Raw genomic sequence first — 19,161 nt, 5'->3', positions numbered from 1 at the left:
TTGTTTAGCTATTATTCTTACTAAGCCAATGGACAGAGGAAACCTGATTTCAAAGGGAGAGTTTAACCTTGCTTAAGACAATTGACTGTTAGAACTTCAAACATTTAATATATATTAATTAAAATTATTAAAAACATTTTAATAACTGAAGAATGAATTTCACCTCCATCATTTTAACAAGTGTCACAGTAGGAGAAAAAAAAAAGATGATCAAATTGCCAGGGAGTAGAGGTTAATTACCTTCTACAACCCTAATCAATTAGAGCTGATTACCACAGAAGGTTTGTTTGTTTTTTTCCCTTTCACTCTCTGGTTGGATAATCTTCTGTCATCAAGTCAGACTGCACAGAAATATATCACAGATGTTTTATATAAGTTCCCCAAGTTATACAGACAGCAGATAAGAAGTATACTAAATTTCAGAGAGCCGACTACTTGTTTGGAATATCTGAATCTGGAAGTGGGACTGATCAATGATCTAACATGGGAGAAGTCTTCCTTCCCTGCGAAAAATACCATGTGGATAATGAGTCCGTTTCATGATAGGTCCCAGCCTCTGGCTTGAGTGTGCAAGCCTCTGTAGGTTGTAAAAGGGGAGCCCAAGAGAGTGTCACATGCTTTCACCATTACCCTTTGGGAGTCTACCTCATGCTGGGATCCAAGGAGAGTGCTCCTCATGTGAGTTCTTGCACCAGAGTGGAAATTTACCAGCAAGTGGGGAAGGAAGGCCACAAGCCAAGAAGGAAAGCTCCGTTCATGCACACTTGCATACCTTTATCAATAAATATTACTGTGTGTTCTTAAGCACTATGCCACTGTCAGAAATGCCAAGATAAAAAGATACATAGCATATGGTAATTGACCTTGATGAGTTCATAACTTAATAGACTGAAAGGATCCATATGGAAATAACTATGACTATGATAAGCAAAAAGTGCTATGTTAGTACCAAGATGGACCCGATTAGTTTTTCCCTAGTGGATGAAGGAAGTCTTCACAAATATATGAAATATATGATCTAGGCCTTAAAGGTGAATAAAAACTCACCAGACTAGAGAAGAAAGGAAAGCAAGCAGGAGTGAGAGGAAGTAGGAATATTTCAAAAAAAGAAATGCACACGAGCAAAGGTCTATCTTTGCCGACATTTTGTTACTGATATAATATTTTTTTAATTGTGTTTCTCTGCCTTAAAATCATGTGCACCCCAAATTTACAAATCAACTGATAATAAAAGCTAGCCAGCTAACTACAAAATGTTTGAGACAACCAGTCAACCAGATAACTTTCTATGTGTTTACTCAACTAGAAAAAATAGTCTATACAGCTAATATATGGAATGCTCAGTAATTTATATGATGTGTGGTATACTAAGGGCTTCCCTGGGCTCAGCTGGTAAAGAATCCGCCTGCAATGTGGGAGACCTGTGTTCGATCCCTGGGTTGGGAAGATCCCCTGGATAAGGGAATGGCTACCCACTCTGGCTGAAGTTGTTTGACTTTATAAAACTGCATTAAACAGACTGTGGGCAGAGCTGTGGGGTGCAACCTAATGAGGTAGTCGCCCCCCCCCTCCCCGTACCCTTACCTGTACCACACACACAAGGCCCAGCGATTAAGCACATGGACTTAGGAACCAGACTGTCTGAGTTCAAAGCCTGGTTTTGCTCACTCACTGTGTGATCTGTGCCTCCTTTCCTCATTAACTAAATGAGGAGAATGTTCCTTATTTCTAGGTGTTTTATGAATATTAAATGGATAACAAATATAAAGTTAGAATAGCTATGTGATTATTGGTTACTTTCATAAATGTCACACTTAAAGATCTCTTCATAGAATTTAAAAACCTTTAACTGTGTTTCTAAAGCATGAAGGTTTAGAATATCAGCCTATGTCTACATTCTGTGAGTAAGGTGCCATACAAATAAAATTTATCCATTAAATTCTAAGATACCTGAGGGCAAAAGCCAGACCTCACGCAACTGTATTCCAAATGCCTTAAAAGGTGTTTTTTCTTTTTTGTTAAGGTATGTTAAGTGCATATAAAGAGAGAATAGAATGTGTTCAAGTTGCACTGAGGAGTAACTGGAGATAGAGCTAGAAAATAAACCCATGTTTTGCATTCATTGCAGATCCGCCTAAGGAGTTTGGCTTTTGAACTATCTGCAGTATAGGTCATTGGTTCTTCAACAGAACAGGTGAAGGCATGGTTCATCAGAAACATGTCTCAAGATACCAATCTATAAGGAAACAATATCATGAATTTGTAACATGCTAGCAGTTACTTTACTGACAAAGGTCCATATAGTTAAAGCTATGGTTTTTCTGGCAGTCGTGTATGGATGTGAGAACTGAACCGTAAAGAAAGCTGAGCACTGAAGAACTGATGCTTTTGATCCGTGGTGTTACCTGGGCTGAAAGGAGATCAAACCAGTCAATCCTAAAGGAAGTCAGTCCTGAACATTCATTGGAAGGACTGATGCTGAAGCTGAAGCTCCAATTCTTTGGCCACCTGATACGAAGAACTGACTCACTGGAAAAGACCCTGATGCTGGGAAAGACTGGAGGCGGGAGGAGAAGGAGACGACAGAGGATGAGATGGTTGGATGGCATCACCGACTCAATGGACATGAGTTTGAATAGGCTCTGAGAGTTGGTGATGAACAGGGAAGCCTGGTGTGCCGCAGTCCATGGGGTCACAGAGTTGGACACGACTGAGCAACAGAAATGAACTGAACCAAGCAGTTCACTTCTGCATCTCTAACTCAGCCTTAACAAGTTAACTATAAACCGACCTCTTGAAGAAGACTGTGCCCTTGACCAGAGAAGCATTGACCTATTTTTTGCCCTTGAACATATTTAGAATGCACACAGGCAGCTTAAATTTGCAGAACTTCTAGAACAACAACAAAAAATATTTCAACAAATATTTATTGCTCATTTGCTAAATTCCAGGCTGCAGGTGGACTCTGGGAATACAAAGGTGGACAAAATAGATGGATGTCCCCGTCCTCTTGACATTCGCTGTTGCTCAGCATCACATTATTCATCATAAATGAAGGATCTGCCATCGAGATTTAAACACTTTAATCTAAATGCCAAATTTTGCCTGGTTCACAAAACTGCCACCAGAAACAAGAAAGTACAAGGGCTAGAAAAACTGATAAAGGGTTTTGGAGCCGATTCTTTTCCAGACAATTGGCTTTGCTTTGTCCAGGAGAAGTAAGTTACTAAGTATCTTTGTAGACTATTTGAAAATCAGTTTCCCCTCAAACTTTGAATAAACTGGGAAAAAATACTTAATGAATATTAGGGAGAGACTTCAAATTGGTATTGGGCTTCCATGGTGGCTCAGATGCTAAAGTATCTGTCTGCAATGCAGGAGACCTGGGTTTGGTCCCTGGGTTGGGAAGATCACCTGGAGAAGGTAATGGCAACCCACTCCAGTACAATTGCCTGGGAAATTCCATGAACAGAAAAGCCTGGTGTGCTACAGTCCATGGGGTTGCAAAGAGTTGGATACAGCTGAGTGACCAACACTTTCAAATTAGTACATGCCCATCCCTGGATAGCATTGCTGCCAGGTGAGGGGTTGAGACACAGCCTTGCAAAGCAGAGAGAGAAGGGGAGGATGGGTTGAGAGGCCCCGTGTCATGCTCTCTCTGCTTCTGTTCACTCAGGAGCTTTTATGCTTCTAAGTGAACACCATTACTGATAGAGGTGGCTGAATATTATCAGTCAGATTGTTTTTAACTAAAAAGAGGTTGAGAGACCTACTGCCATCAAACATTTAGAATGTTGAAATAACCAAAAGGGTGAAATAATCAACTTTTTGCTTTACACAAATTGTTCTGGTGGCAGTGTAGAGATGCATGAGAAAGGGAATCCTTGTGAGCAGTGAGATGAGTTAGAAATCTGTTGCAACAGCTGAAAAAGAGGACATTCATTTAAGGCAATAATCATGAGAGTCAAAGAAAAGCAGATGAATTCAAAAGCTCTGTTAAGCATTTGAAATGTGGCCAATGGAACTGAGGAACTGAATTTGAAAATGTATTTAATTCTAATTAAGTTAGATATAAATTTAAAATTGAGAGCTCATTCAATCATGGAAAAATTTTAGGTATGTCTACAGTAATTCAGACAATGCAAATCTACATTTCCAACTGGATATGAAATATACAATATCTCTGATGCAAATTTAGATTCTGAATTAAGAGGAATGAATTACAAAATATATATTAGATATCAAAACAGTATGAATTAGTAATGTAAAATATAGTAAAATTTATTTGATCATATGCTGAAATGATAATACTTTGGACATGCTTAGTTAAATAAAATGCATTCAAAGTTAATTTCACCTGAGTTTTTTTTTTTCCCCTCTCTTTTTGTGACTACTTAACAAACTTAAAATTACATATCTGACTCACTTTATATTTCTATTGGACAGTACTGATGGACATTTCTGGAATTTACTGAGAAACAGATTACATCATAAAAGCAAGCATAGGAAAGATGTCAAAGTCTTCATCTGTAATTGTGTAGATGGGCATGTAGTTGGAAGATGAATTCAGTTTTTAATGAGGTGTCTGCCTATGAGACATCCAGGTGGAGATGCTGAGTTAGTCTTTGGAAATGCTAGTTTGGTGATGACAGGGCAAGTTCAGATGGGGGATGTAAATCTGAGAATAAGCAGTCTACATTTGCTAGCTATAATGCAGAGCAGAATTCCAGGAACATTAACTTTTTTTTTTTTTTTTTCAGAGACCAAAAAGCCCTTCATGATCAATTAAATTTTAATCTTTCACTAGAATTTTTTGGTCTGGCAGTCTTGTATGTCCACTCTTTTGGGGGCAGGAGGGCCCTAAGAAGTAGGCTCAGGAGGAAGTATTCTCTTGATGGGAGAACCTGGCCACGAAAATGTCCCCTCAGGAGTTTGAGAAATATGTTCTTCCAGGGCAGTGCTTTGTAAAGAGAGAGGTTAAAAAGCCTCCTCTGTCTTGTGACCTATGCCATGCTTAGCTATTCAGTTGTGTTTGACTCTTTTTGACCCCATGGACTGGGGCCTGCCAGGCTCTTCTGTTCATGAGGATTCTCTAAGCAAGAATACTGGAGTGGGTTTCCATGCCCTTCTCCAGGGGATCTTCCCAACCCACGGATAGAGCCCATGTCTCCTGCAATGCAGGCAAACTGTTTACTGTCTGAGCGACCAGGGAAGCTTAAGAACACTGGAATGGGTAGCCTATCCCTTCTCCCGGGGATCTTCTTGACCCAGGAATTGAACCTGGGTCTCCTGCATTGCAGGTGGATTCTTTTCTGGCTGAGCTGCCAGGAAAGCCCCGTCTTGTAACCTAAGGATCCCCAAATCTCATGTACTATCTCCTAAAGTAAGTGGTTAAATGTAACATCTTTGCATTTCACAGCTCTGAAAATGGTTAGGTTTTCATCAAAAGGATTTTCTCAGGCCCAGTAAAAATTATCTCTAGTTCTTTGCTACTGATTTAAAATGTGGATTATTTATGCCTACTATTAACTTGAGTGTCCCTGAGTATATTTACCTAGGTCATTTCCTTCCTTTGTTGAAACAAACTGCCTATGTCTGAAGTGGTCCATCATCACCTTTAAACAAACTCCAATGCCATAGTGTCACTTTCACCTCATTTCCTGTTCTTCGGCTGACATATTCCCTATGCTGTTTTCATTTTTTAACTACTATTCTCATGCATTTTATTTATGCCTTTCAGTGTTTTCTTTTCTTTCTTTCTTTTTTTTTTTTTTTTTTTTGGTGCAATAAAAAGAGTGTACAAATGATTCCTTATTTGGTATGCATTCCCCAAACTAGTTCTCAACCCTCAAGCAATGTCTTCATTACTCTTCTTCCATCAATCTATACCGTGTTTAGACTTCTGAAAGCCAGCATCCTTAAACTTAAAGCTAGTGGATGCTTTCACTGTTGCTCACCATTTCTTTCTAAATCATGTAGACTCTAACTTGATCATAAGAATGAACATATCAGATATGCATGGGAGATATTAACCATGTCTATTCCTGGGAATCTCTTAATAACCTAGCTCAGCTGCTTCTAGATTTCTGAGCCTCTATAACATTATAAACATTTGCTGTTTTAAGCTGTTAAATTGTAGGGGAATTTTTTACATAGAAATAGGCAGCTAATACATTACAAACTGCATTATAGGTGATCAGTAATGATGTGTTGAATGAGCCAAAGGAATTTTTTTAAAAAAGAAATTCCTAATTAAGCTTTTAACAAAATTTGGGGGAGTATTTACAATGTCATGTTAATTTCAGGTGTATAGCAAAGTGAATCTATTATACATATATATTCACTCATTTTTTAAGATTCTTTTCCCATATAGGCCATTACAGAGTATTGAGTAGAGTTCCCTGTACTATATGGTAGGTCCTTATTAGTTACGTATTTTATATAGTGGAGTGTATATGTCAATCTTAATCTTCCAATTTATCCCTCCCCTCACCTTCCACAGGTTTATTTTCTACATCTGTAACTCTGTATCTGTTTTATTTTGTTTGTTTGTTTTTTTGTGTGTATCTGTTTTATAGGTAAGTCCATCTGTAGCCATTTTTTTAAGATTCCACATATGTGATATCACACTGTTGGTGGGAATGCAAACTGGTACAGCCACTATGGAAAACAGTATGAAGGTTCCTCAAAAAATTAAAAATAGAGTTACCATACAATCCAGCAACTGTACTCCTAGGCAAATATCTGGAGAAAACCATAATTCAAAAATATACACGCATCCCAATGTTCACTGCAGCACTATTTACAATAGCCAAGACATGAAAGCAACCTAAATGTCCATCAACAGAGGAATGGATAAAGAAATGTGATACATATATACAGTGGAATAATTCTCAGCCACAGAAAGAACAAAATAAATGCCATTTGCAGCAACATGGATAGACCTCAGATTGTCATACCGAGTGAAGTAAGTCAGAGAAAGTCTTTCTTTTTCTCTTTTTTTTTGGCCTCACCACACAGAAGTATATGGGATCTTACTTCCCTTACCAGACATTGAATCATGTCCTGTGAAACAATGCAGGCTTTTCAAAAAAATTGAACTGTGATCAGTAGCGGGGAAAAAAATTCAAAAAGTTTCTTATTTTGACATCTAGCCATAAGAAAAGAGGCTGCTAAGGCAACTCATCACTGGCTAACCTAGAATGGATTTGAGGCCATTCTGTAAAATAGCTCGGGGTCCAACATAAATCAATAAGTCAAGAAGCATAGTGATTACACACTGGAGGAAAATCTATGTCCAAGATTTTTCTCTACCCAGGTAATGCCCTGGCCATTGTTTCAGCAGGTCTTCCAAAGAGATTCCTGAGCTCTGGACTTCTTTCTGTTAGCTCAGGGGACAATAAGCTCCCAGACTCAACCCTGAAAACACACAATGTTTGAATAGAGAAGATGATGACTGAGCAGAAGCTAGACAGAAATTGAGAAGAAAGTTCTGGGTCGATTCAGAAACGACAATAGGACATTCATTTTCTAAAGGGTGGATTAATAAATTTCCCTGAAGTGGAAAGAAAAGAATTTTGGAAATATGGACATGCAAGGGAAACAAAGATCAGAAGTTTCAGGACACTAAATGTGAGTCACAGAGTGTAACTTTACCTGTATGTAACTGGGAAGCATCAATGTGTTTCCCAAGAGGAAGAAGAGAGGAATAATTGAAAAAGCCTTTTAGCAAATTAACCTGATGTAAGTATATAAACTGGATTGGAAAGTATTCAGAATAGAGACAGGAGAACAGTTGAGAAGGTGTGGCAGTTGCTTAAGCACCTAAGTGATAAGTATATTAAATAAGGAGGTGCAGCTAGAAATGTCTTGGTTCTCTTTATTACATTTCACAGCAACAGAATTTCAGAGAAGGAGGTAATTCTAGAAATTGAGAACCAAATTCAGAGAGATTTAGTGATGCTGAAATGTTTCGACCAATAAATTAGAAAATGAGATACTGAACTAACTTTCATGGTGAAAGGATGAAGGAAGGAGTTTGTATTAATCTACATGACACCATCCATTTCCAAGATAGATTGTTTCAAGATATCTGCACAGCACTTACGTCAATAAAAATATGACCATGATTTCTCTCACTTTCTTCAAAGATAATGTTCATCCTTTATACCTGAGAAGCTTGGGCAAGACTTTTACAAATAGTCAACAAATAGTCAAATAGGCCACGCGTTCTCTAATTCCTGTAAGCACCAGGATGTGCTAAGTCGCTTCAGTTGTGTCCAACTCTGTGCAACCCTATGGACTATAGCCCACCAAGCTCCTCTGTCCATGGGATTCCTCAGGTAAGAATACTGAAATGGACTGCCATGCCCTCCTTCATGGGATCTTCCTGACCCAGGGTTCAAACCCGTGTCTCTTATGTCTCCTGCATTGGCAGGCAGGTTCTTACCACTAGCGCCACCTGGGAAGCCCCAAAAGAGGACTTCTTGACAAAATGTCCAGGTTAGTTTCCTAGGAAGCAGGCTTTGAGATGGAGGTTTGCCAAAGCAAGTTCACTTGGGAGTGCTTTCTGAATTAACACCTGTAGTGGTGGTTTAGTCACTAGGCTGTGTCTGACCCTTGTGACCTCATGGACTGTAGCCGAACAGGCTCCTTTGTCCATGGGATATTCCCCAGCAAGAACGCTGCAGTGGGTTGCCATTTCCTTCTCCAGGGGATCTTCCTGACCCAGAAATTGAACCTGGGTCTCCTGTATTGCAGGCAAATTCTTTACCAACTAAGCTACAAGGGAAGCTAAGAGCCAGGATGGCCAAAACAAATATAATATCTACTGTATATGATTTACAGGTTTTAATTTAAATATTACATGAGAAAGTGAAACTCTTAAAATAGTGGAATCTGTTGGTTAAAAAGAATATTTCAGATGAAACACTTTAAATTCTAGAAAAGCCTGTGAAGAAATAAATGGGTTTTATCTTGTTGATATAGGTATGTACCCATGTATATGTACTGATTTTACAAAGATTAAATTCAGAAACTGTTTTTAAAACAAGGTAACTAGTATAAAATGTAGAGCAGCAGAGAATGATGAGAAAGATTAGTTATGTCAACAATATTGATGTTATTTTAGGGCGTGATATCCACTATAAATACACTATGCTTCTAGTTAACACTAAAATCGCTGATCAAAAGGTATATTTCTATATCAAAATCAATTAAGAGCTTGGTTTCAAACATAAAGCTTCCGGTCCAGGAAGGTACAAAGAAGAAACACTTAAGGCAAATATATACAACAATTCACTAATCAAATTTGCAATGCTCTTTCATGCTCCTAAGATGAAAGAATTTCAAAGAACACTCTCACTCATCCTCTCCGCCACCCTCCACAATTTCCTCGGATCAGAACTAATACACATGTTAATATTCATGTCAGTTAGGGAACACGCACTTGCAGTGCATTCTTCTAAGTCAGAGGGTTAAGTGCTCTCCAATTAACATTGCCAGACTGATAGATGAGAGATACTTCCTCTAGAGTGACAACATTGGTAAAATCTGTAGGTATATCTCATAAATAATGAAAAAAATAAATTTATGTTTTTGCTTATTGCCTCTAAGAAATTATCACATTTATTTTTTTATCACATTTAATATTGATTAAATAATCAATATTAATTTAAATGTGTAAAACAGAACACTTTACAATTCATAAGTTTCTTTTTTCATATTCTTTACCTTAAAAACCTATCAATTATCCACATTCTTATAAATACGATTGCAGATAAAGGGAAGAAATGGAGCTCTACCAAGATGGAGAAATAACCAAGAAACACCAGTCACTCTAGGACAAAGTGTGTTTACTATAAAGAATACAAGCTACCTGGTAACCAGGATCCCAATGGGCTTTTCATTCATCTATCTAACTAATGTTTATTGAGATAAGTACTAAGTGGTGAGCTCAATTATTTCTGAATCCACAGAGTCTTTAACATAGGCTGGAACCTATAAGTTGCTCAGAAAATATTTCTGCACAGACTTCTAGTATGTACTTACATGAATGACAAAAAGTCACATTTCTACATTACGTTATTTTTTCTTATTAGTCATCATTATTATAAATTTTGTTCTATGCCATCAGAAAGCTTATCTTTATTTGAAGATAATGGACAGATACAAAATGACTGGAGAACAATTCATGATAAAAGTGAATTACAAAAAATGAGATAACTATTTAGGAGAGAGTCTCACTCATTCAACAAAAACTCTCCCCACAGACTTAATTCAACTACCATGCTCAATTATTAGCTGGAATATTCATAAAACAACATCAATAAAAATGTGTAACTTTTCAATAAAACAGCTGACATGCATCAGGTGCTACACTTTTTATACATTGTAAACAAGAAATTAGATAAACTTATTCAGTTATGTAGAAACAGTTGGTTCCCTTTTCTCCACACCCTCTTCAGCATTTATTGCTTGCAGATTTTTGGATTGCAGCCATTCTGACTGGTGTGAAGTGGTACCTCATTGTGGTTTTGATTTGCATTTCTCTAATAATGAGTGATGTTGAGCATCTTTTCATGTGTTTGTTAGCCATCCGTATGTCTTCTTTGGAGAAATGTCTATTTAGTTTTTTGGCTCATTTTTTGATTGGGTCGTTTATTTTTCTGGACTTGAGCTGCATAAGTTGCTTGTATATTTTTGAGATTAGTTGTTTGTCAGTTGCTTCATTTGCTATTATTTTCTCCCATTCAGAAGGTTGTCTTTTCACCTTGCTTATATTTTCCTTTGTTGTGCAGAAGCTTTTAATTTTAAACATGTATACTATCATGTAAGAATTGAATCGCCAGTCTATGTCTGACGCAGGATACAGCATGCTTGGGGCTGGTGCATGGGGATGACCCAGAGAGATGTTATGGGGAGGGAGGTGGGAGGGGGGTTCATGTTTGGGAACGCATGTAAGAATTAAAGATTTTAAAATTTAAAAAATAAAAAACTAAAAAAAAAAAGAAACAGTTGCATCTATGACTTAACTGAAAATTTTGATGACTGAATATTGAGTTTACATTTAACTTAAGCTACACTATTTTCAACATATAATTCATTTTTTATTATTTCAGAAAACATTTCTGAATACAAGAATATGTTAATTAATAGCCCCTTACTTCTTGTCTTTCTCTTCCTCTCATCCCCTCCTAAAACCCTATACATTTCAATAGCAATATCATATGGCTTTGAGGTTAACAGTGGTAGAATTAATACTAATATGGCAAAAAAATCCATCTGTAAAAACTAGGTCACCTGAGTCAAAAATTATTTTATTCTAATTTATTATATTTTTAAGAGTATAGTTAATCAAAATTGAAATATGGTGATATTTTAAAGTAAGATCAAACATGATCATTTGAAAAGAATGGATAATAATGTCAGATATTCACACTTCACTGAAATTATATGTCAATCAGATTTTAAAGTAAACCAGATTTAAAGTAATCAGATTTTGAAGTAACATTACACAATTCAGCAAGACTGGAGCACCATTTAATACATGCAATTAACTTTCCTGCTTCTTGGTTAATTTCATTAATTAAGGGTATAAATAGTGATTTTTAAATAAGATAAATCCATAGTTTATACATGGCTGACCTTGAAGGTTTATAGACATTTTCTTAGAAGTTAATGGATAACCAACATTTCTAACTTTTATAGATTAAATATGTCGGTGATATCATCAGGTTAATTTTTAAGTCAGTCATATTTATAAACTAAAATCAAACAATGGTAATAATCTTTCTGTGATTACTGTTTTCGTTTTATATTTCAATTCTGAAAGAAGCAGAAGAAATTATTTGGTAAAAATCAGGATAAATTCAAAGGCATGTAAACCATTTGATAAAATATTCCTTGAATATTCCCAAATCTAAGTATCATCATTAAGAATACTTCTACTTCTATCAGCCATGGGCATCAACTTTGATTCTTTCCCATTTAATTTTCCCTCCTGTTCCTATCTTCCATCCCTCTCTTTTACTATCTCTCTCTTTTTCCTTCTTAAAAAAAAAAAAAATATATATATATATATATATATACACACACCTACATATATATAACTCCTCTTTCTCGTCCTCTTCCATGTACCCAACATTATTGAAAGAGTTAAAAGTAAACTTCAGAAGTGAAAAGAAAACCGCGGGCTTTATTTTATTTGTATGTTGGAAACGTCGAAAAAAAGTAACTTATTTCCATGTAAGCAACTTGCTGAGTCACTAACGGCTGATCATTGTTTGTAGGGAACAAGAGAAAAGGAGGGGGAAATAGAAATTTTTAGTTGGCCAGATCTGGACTAAGACTGGGTCCTAGTAGTTGATAAAGGAGTGAGTAGGGCTGATTACCAATGGTGTTTGCTAATCCCAGGGAACTAACATCCATTTTCAACTTCCCAGTCAAGGACAGGCTAGGATTAAGAAAGGGTTTGAATATAGCAAATCCAAGAAGGGTGTTAGAAACAGACCTGGGTCCAAAGCGGACAGTCACGCAAGACCAAAAGAAGAGATTCAGAATGAAGAGGGCCTCACAGGATATCTATCAGAAATCTATGGCCAGTAAAGAAGTGTAGAAAGGTTTTGAGAGGGCATGGACACCTAAAAGTCAACCTTTTACATATAAAGGGACTCTAAGGCCACAGTTGATCAAAATTGGAAAGAAATACATCTTGTTGTCGACTAAAACCCTCTGACCATAAAACAAACAGTGATTTGAGTAATTCAATAACAAAACCCCTTATGATGTGAGAGTGATCAGTATAGAACCTTTTCTCAGGGTAAATGTGTAATTGGTCATGGATCAATATGTAATTTATTTCAGGAGGAAAACCTCTTGCTTTCTTTTTTATTTATTTATTTTCAAAGTAGCAAGTCTCTTAAATCAGAATGGAGCAAATGCGTTTGGAAAGTTGAGATGACTCTAAATAGCAAGATTCCTTACTGCATTAGTTATCTCAGCTGATCACTTATTTATGATGCCATAAAAATCCAGATGCCTTCAATACTGATTGTTAGATATTTGCAGAAAGGCAGCATTAATTTTTTAAGGATTCTCATTTTGACAACTTTATTTTGAATTGAAAATCTACGATGATTCAATAATCATTGTGTTGAGAGGGGTTTTTTGTTTTACTTTGTTTTCTTTTTTTTCCCCCAATATTAGCAATGAATTCAGCTTTTGTGGTCAGTTGTAAACCCTATTCAGCTTATTGGAAATTCTAGAAGTATAGCAGACAACAAAGATTAATAAATAAATAGAACTTTGAAAATTAAGACCCTGCAAATCTGTGATAATGTATTTTGGTATTTGGTGGTTTTCCTAATCATTTTAGGATGAAACCCTGAAGGCAGGACTAAAAGAACATGTTGACCTAATTAAAGATCTTCTGAGACACTGGTGCAGGTAACAGAAGAACTTGCAGGATAAATAAAAGCTAAACAAAATAAACTTATGTGATCACATTAGGCAGAAGAGAGAAATTAAACCTCAAGAACAGAAAGAGGGATGAAGAGGTTTATATGCTTCTACATTTTCCAGAAGATAGTTTATTTAGAACTATGATGATAACCCTCTAGGGTTTTTGAATATATGATAATTTACTATGGGTGTTATTTTGATATATCAATAAAATATGACTATTTCTTATTGATAAAAGACCACATGGTTCTTTGAAAATATTGTAAGGACATAAGAAGATAAAGAATTGAAACCAAACAAATTAGTAACTCTCTGACTGCAGAGATATAAGGAAGAGTCCCCAAGCTATAGTCAGTTATGACAACTTTAAAACTTGAATAGAAAAGCTTTTCATTCACTATTATTTGACATTCACTAAGAGCTAATTAAATTCTTGTGTGAGGTTTAGGACTTAGACAAAATGTCTCATCCCAGGATATAAATAGCAAGAATCCATTGCATTTTCTTGATGTGTACATATCAAAAGGAGTATAAGATGGCATAGAAGTAATCTTTCTGCCTTTTTCTTTTATATCTCCAAATACCTTTGCCAATTTACTTCCTCTGTCCATTGCATGTAACTTTAGACTATTAAGAAAAGAAATAAGGACACTGGATCCAAATCTGTTGATGTTACCAGAATTACAACCTCATGCTTCCAGCCAGATGGAATAATATCTACTGGACTACCATATTTCTACAAATTTAGGAAACCTGCCTAAAGTCACTAAAAACACACAAAGAGTAATTCCTTCTAGACAGAAAATTGAGAGGAATTCACACTTGAAAAAAAAAAACAGTCAAAAACATTTTTAAAAACAGTAATAGCTATAAGGCCTTATTACCCCTAGAGTATATTTATGCTTTCCAGAATAAAGCACTAGTTGCTGTGGTAGGGCGGGGGATGGGGATGGGAGAAATGTCCAAAAAGCAGAGTTATATCTTATTTACAAAAAGCTAGCAGTAAAAGCTAAAAGCAGAATCTTTATTTTAGAAGTACTTACTATATGCAGCTCTAGGTAGTCACCCAGGCCAGAAGAACTGTCCACTCGCACCAATACAGCTTCTTTCTGAACAGTACTAAACCCTATGGCCAGTCTGTCTGCTCGCGTACTTGGCCGGTCATTAGGAGGCCACTTATACGTGATTTGTCCACCACCTTTGCTAAAGATATATGTTGTCCCAGCTGGAAAACAAAAACCAAAACCAATTAGTCCAAATATATCAGGGCATACTTTCCTATGTATTATTATGTTGACATATTAGTAAACTATTAAATTTACAGCATGGCAATCATAAATAAATAAAATCAAATAATAAGAACAGAAACCAAAAGCCTATGGCAAAGTGAATAAGCAAATAACAGATTATAATCATACATGTTAAAGAAAAAGTTTTTTTTTTAATATCAAGGCAGCTTCATTTTTAATACACTCATTATATCTACCAGCAGGTGTTTCAGAACAAATGAGAGATTACTGCTTTTCCACAGAGTTGGACAAGCATGCAATTTAATGGGGTTTTCTTTCTTTCTGCCAGTTAGAAAAAAATAATATAGTAGAAAACATTGACTTTGGCTGCTTCAAAAAGGAGCAGAAACATGTATTAACTTGTGTCTGAAACAAGAGTTGCATGTAGGTGGGACAGGGTCATACAGCACAGCAAAGCAAATTGCAAGCATGCTACAAATCAACTTTTATGAAGAGAGGGCCTGTTCACATATGACAGATGATAACTAATGGATGAACAGCCATAAGACCAATAGTCATGTCAAGAAAATACAGATAACAGATCCCATCCATAGACGTCAGGTCTTACATAACACACAATATCTACTAGCTGTCAAACTATCCAGCTGCATGAAAAGATCCATTTTTTCCCCAAAGCAAATGCTGGACTTAAAACAGTGAGAATGGCATAGCCTCATTTGCCAACTGTTCAAATTTTACTTTATGATGGTGATATCAGTAAAGTATCCATCTTGCTTTAAAAATAGCTTTTTTCAAATGAGTCTCCTAAACATCCAATGTGTTAAAGTCCTATTTCATTGTAGCACAGACATCCACCTCATTAAATGCAATAAAATTAATTATTTGAGTCAGAAATTTTGGAAGAGACATGTAAAGATATACATAAAGGAGAATGAATCTTCCTCCATACCAAATGGGACCAGAGAAATATTTCTTTTATTATCCCAAGAATAGACTTTAAGGTACAATTTATAGAAGGGAGTGTAGCTTTCCAATAACAAAAGATGTTAGTATATATTTATTGTGTACCTACTATGTGCCAATATGGTAAGGGAAGCAATAAGATTAAATATCAAAGTTTGGCCTCAAAGTATCTTGAGTGTATGGAAATATAGCTTCTACCAAGAATAAGGATTGTATTAAAAGTTGAGTATACAGCTGTATATTTTCAAGGTATCTACATATTGCTCAGTTGCTCCGCAGTGGACGACTCTACAATCCCAATGACATGGCTCCTCTGTCCATGGAATTTTCCAGGCAGGAATACTAGAGTCAGCTGCCATTTCCTTCTCCAAAAAGGTACACACAGAACATACCCTTAACTGTGGGTTTGGGCTGTGGGCTCTGGGAAAACAACTTTAACAGACAACCTAGGAGTGAATGTAAGTCACTCAGTCATATCTGACTCTGTGCAACCCGCCAGGCTCCTCTGTCCAAGGAATTCTCCAGGCAAGAATACTGGAGTGGGTAACCACGCCCTTCTCCAGAGGATTCCCAAGCCAGGGTTTGCAGGTAGACTCTTTACCATCTGAGCCACCAGGGAAGCCCCAAAGCGCTGACAGGATATGAAGTCTTGTTTCCTATGTGCAAGCGTGCATGCATGCTCAGCCATTTATGACCCCATGGATTGTAGCCCGCCAGGCTCCTCTGTCCAAGAATTCTCCAGGCAATAATAACGGAGTAGGTTGCCATTTCCTCCTCCCGGGGATCTTCCCAACCAGGGATTGAACCCTGGTCTCCTGCACTAGCAGGCAGATTCTTTACCACTGCACTACCCGGGAAGCCCACATTAAATTTCTATGAACCAAAAATAAATAAATAGATTTCTATGAACCAAATTTATCAACTTAATGAAGTTGACTTAGTGTCACATTTATATACATTTAATTAAATAGGTGATGATATAATTGTTTTCCTCTTTTTATATTTTGGGGTCAATTACTCTTGGCATTCTGTCTGAAACTTTTCCATAGGTCCTTGAGAAACTCCAAAGAACCCTACAAAATGCCTGATGTGCCTGATTGATTAAATAGGCCTTGGTGTGTAGACCTGACCCAAGAAACATATCAGGATAATACTGTATAAAAGAAATAAAACAAAATCTTGTTAAACTGCAGTGGTAGAGGGACTATTCATTTTCGTGAGTACTAGTGTATGAAAGCAGTTTCTCTGTCTCTCTCATGTGAGAATATGTAAGTTATGTCTGAAATGTACTAATCAGTGTGCAAATAAAGAAGATACAGGAAGGATATACATATTTGTATATCCGAAACGCCAGAGCCTTCTAGGCCCATTTATGTTCTACATCATCAGAGGATTATTTACCACAATATTAACAAGCAAGCACAATTTGATAAATATTCTTCTGCTTGGTAACTATTGCAAATGATTAAGTATTAAATGCTTCTGAAAATCCTACATTGATAACAACAGGACAAGAACATATAAAAGTAAAGGTTTCTTTAAAAAGAGAATGTGTTGGTGACCTCTGTTATGGTACTTAATTGATTTTATTTTTCTCTTTTTAATTAACTTTGTCCTCTAATGACTATATATTGCAAATTAAAAAATATTCAAATAGAGATGTTACTTAACAATATAAAACAAATCTAAGGACTCAGATGTTTTCCCGAATCATCAGAGTAAGGGAGTCTGGCAAAGCAACAATACCATACATTATACGATCATTTTTAACATTAAAAACCACTTTCACAAAAATTGTTTTCATTTTCTCTTAACTTCTGTATGGAAAGTAGGACAAGCATTACTCCCACAACACATCTGAGAAAATTCAGTCATAAGGATTAACTTGTTAACTAAAGTTGCAAACTTGGAAGAGCTAGTAGAAATCTAGTATCCAGATTCTACTCCTGTGTTTTTTTTTTTTAACAGAAATGTTTCTGTTACCATAACAAGACTGTCGAGAAAAAGTTAATTGGATATGTCAGTCTGAATTTATCAAGGCCAACTGCTATCATATTCGAATGTCTCATATCCATAAAGTGACATTTGCACCTCATGATCGTATACTGTCCTTTCACCTCACAATGCTTTTAAAGAAAGAAAGAAAAAAATAACATGCAAATGTGAAATGACAGAACATTTAATGCATGTAGATTAACATTTAGTTTAGGGTACACTTCCCAAACTTGTGGAACTATGAAAGTTTCCAGTTGCTCAGTTGCAGAACTTGAGGATAATAATTTAAAGGTTTATATTTTCAGTAAGATAAATGTCATAATACAAATATCATTACTCAAGATTTGATTTCATCTCATATTTCAAAATTTTCCAATAAGTGTTAAGCCTTGGCAACTAGCATGCCAGTAGCTACTCTGTCTTCCTTATAGTGACTTTCTAATTTTTCAAGTTTTGCCAAAACCAAGCAGAAACAAGTGTACTACCATGTGCCAAATATGCAATTATTTCTAGTGCCCTCTTTCCTCAGATATATCTGAAAATCAATCTCTATCCTTTTTTTCTTCTATATGCACAATAGTGCATTGTAATGTACTCATCAGCACAACTCTATAAGTGAGAGACTCTGATGCCCAGCTCCCAATACAACTCTCTACACTTTCCTCTATAAGCATCTTGGTTTAAAACAAAACAAAACAAACAACCCATTTTGCATCAAACTCTATGTTCTCAAGAATCTACGTTCTTAATGTCCTCCTTCCATCAAGATAGAAAATTACAATATACTCTATTTTGGTGACCTTAAAAATATGAGAATACTCCCACAATAAAATATAGACGACTAACATGTCAAAACCTACTTCATTTAACATGCATCTTTCTGAACCAAGGATATGAGGTATACTGTAGCAGAAGAGATCAGAAATTAAGAATGCAAGTTTTAGACTCAGACAGACCTGGTGCGAATTCCAACTGTATCATTTACCAGTTACTGACGTTGACTATGTTTTTATTCTCTTTAATTCTTGGGTTTCCTGTCCTTGGAGATATTAACACTGCCTCATAGAGTTTCTGTCAGGAATAAATGAAACACTGCACAGTAAAGCCTCGGTCCAATGCCTGGCATATGGTAAATACTCAATACACTTTAAAGAGAATGGATGATGTGTGCAGGCATGTCCTCTGCTGGGGCTGTGTGCTCAGTAGCATCTGACTCTTTGCGACCCTTTGGACTGTAACTCGCCAGGCTCCTCTGACCATGGGACTTTTCAGGCAAGAAAACTGGAGTGAGTTGCCATTTCCTTCTCCAGGGGAAATTCCTAACCCAGGGATCGACCTCGCTCCTCTTGTGTCTCTGCATTGCAGGCAGATTCTCCACCCACTAAGCTATCAGGGAAGCCCATGTGTGTATTGAAATGAAGTGAAGTCGCTCAGTTGTATCTGACTCTTTGCAACCACCATGGACTTCTTTGCGACAGTTCATGAATTCTCC

General features: G+C 36.4%; 1 protein-coding gene across 32 annotated transcripts in view; it reads right to left on the bottom strand.

Annotated features, from left to right (window-relative positions):
* The window catches only part of NRXN1 (neurexin 1), a 1,208,609-nt gene that overhangs the window by 339,437 nt on the left and 850,011 nt on the right, over positions 1–19,161 (bottom strand). For all 32 annotated transcript variants that reach the window (XM_042246177.2, XM_060413877.1, XM_060413886.1 and 29 more), the window contains one exon: positions 14,505–14,686. In XM_042246177.2, the coding sequence (XP_042102111.1) occupies positions 14,505–14,686 (182 nt within the window). The remainder of the gene's footprint in view (positions 1–14,504; positions 14,687–19,161) is intronic.

The sequence above is a fragment of the Ovis aries genome, chromosome 3, assembly GCF_016772045.2.
Source record: "Ovis aries strain OAR_USU_Benz2616 breed Rambouillet chromosome 3, ARS-UI_Ramb_v3.0, whole genome shotgun sequence".
Classification (NCBI taxonomy): Eukaryota; Metazoa; Chordata; class Mammalia; order Artiodactyla; family Bovidae; genus Ovis; species Ovis aries.
This window is presented reverse-complemented; position numbering and strand designations above follow the sequence as displayed.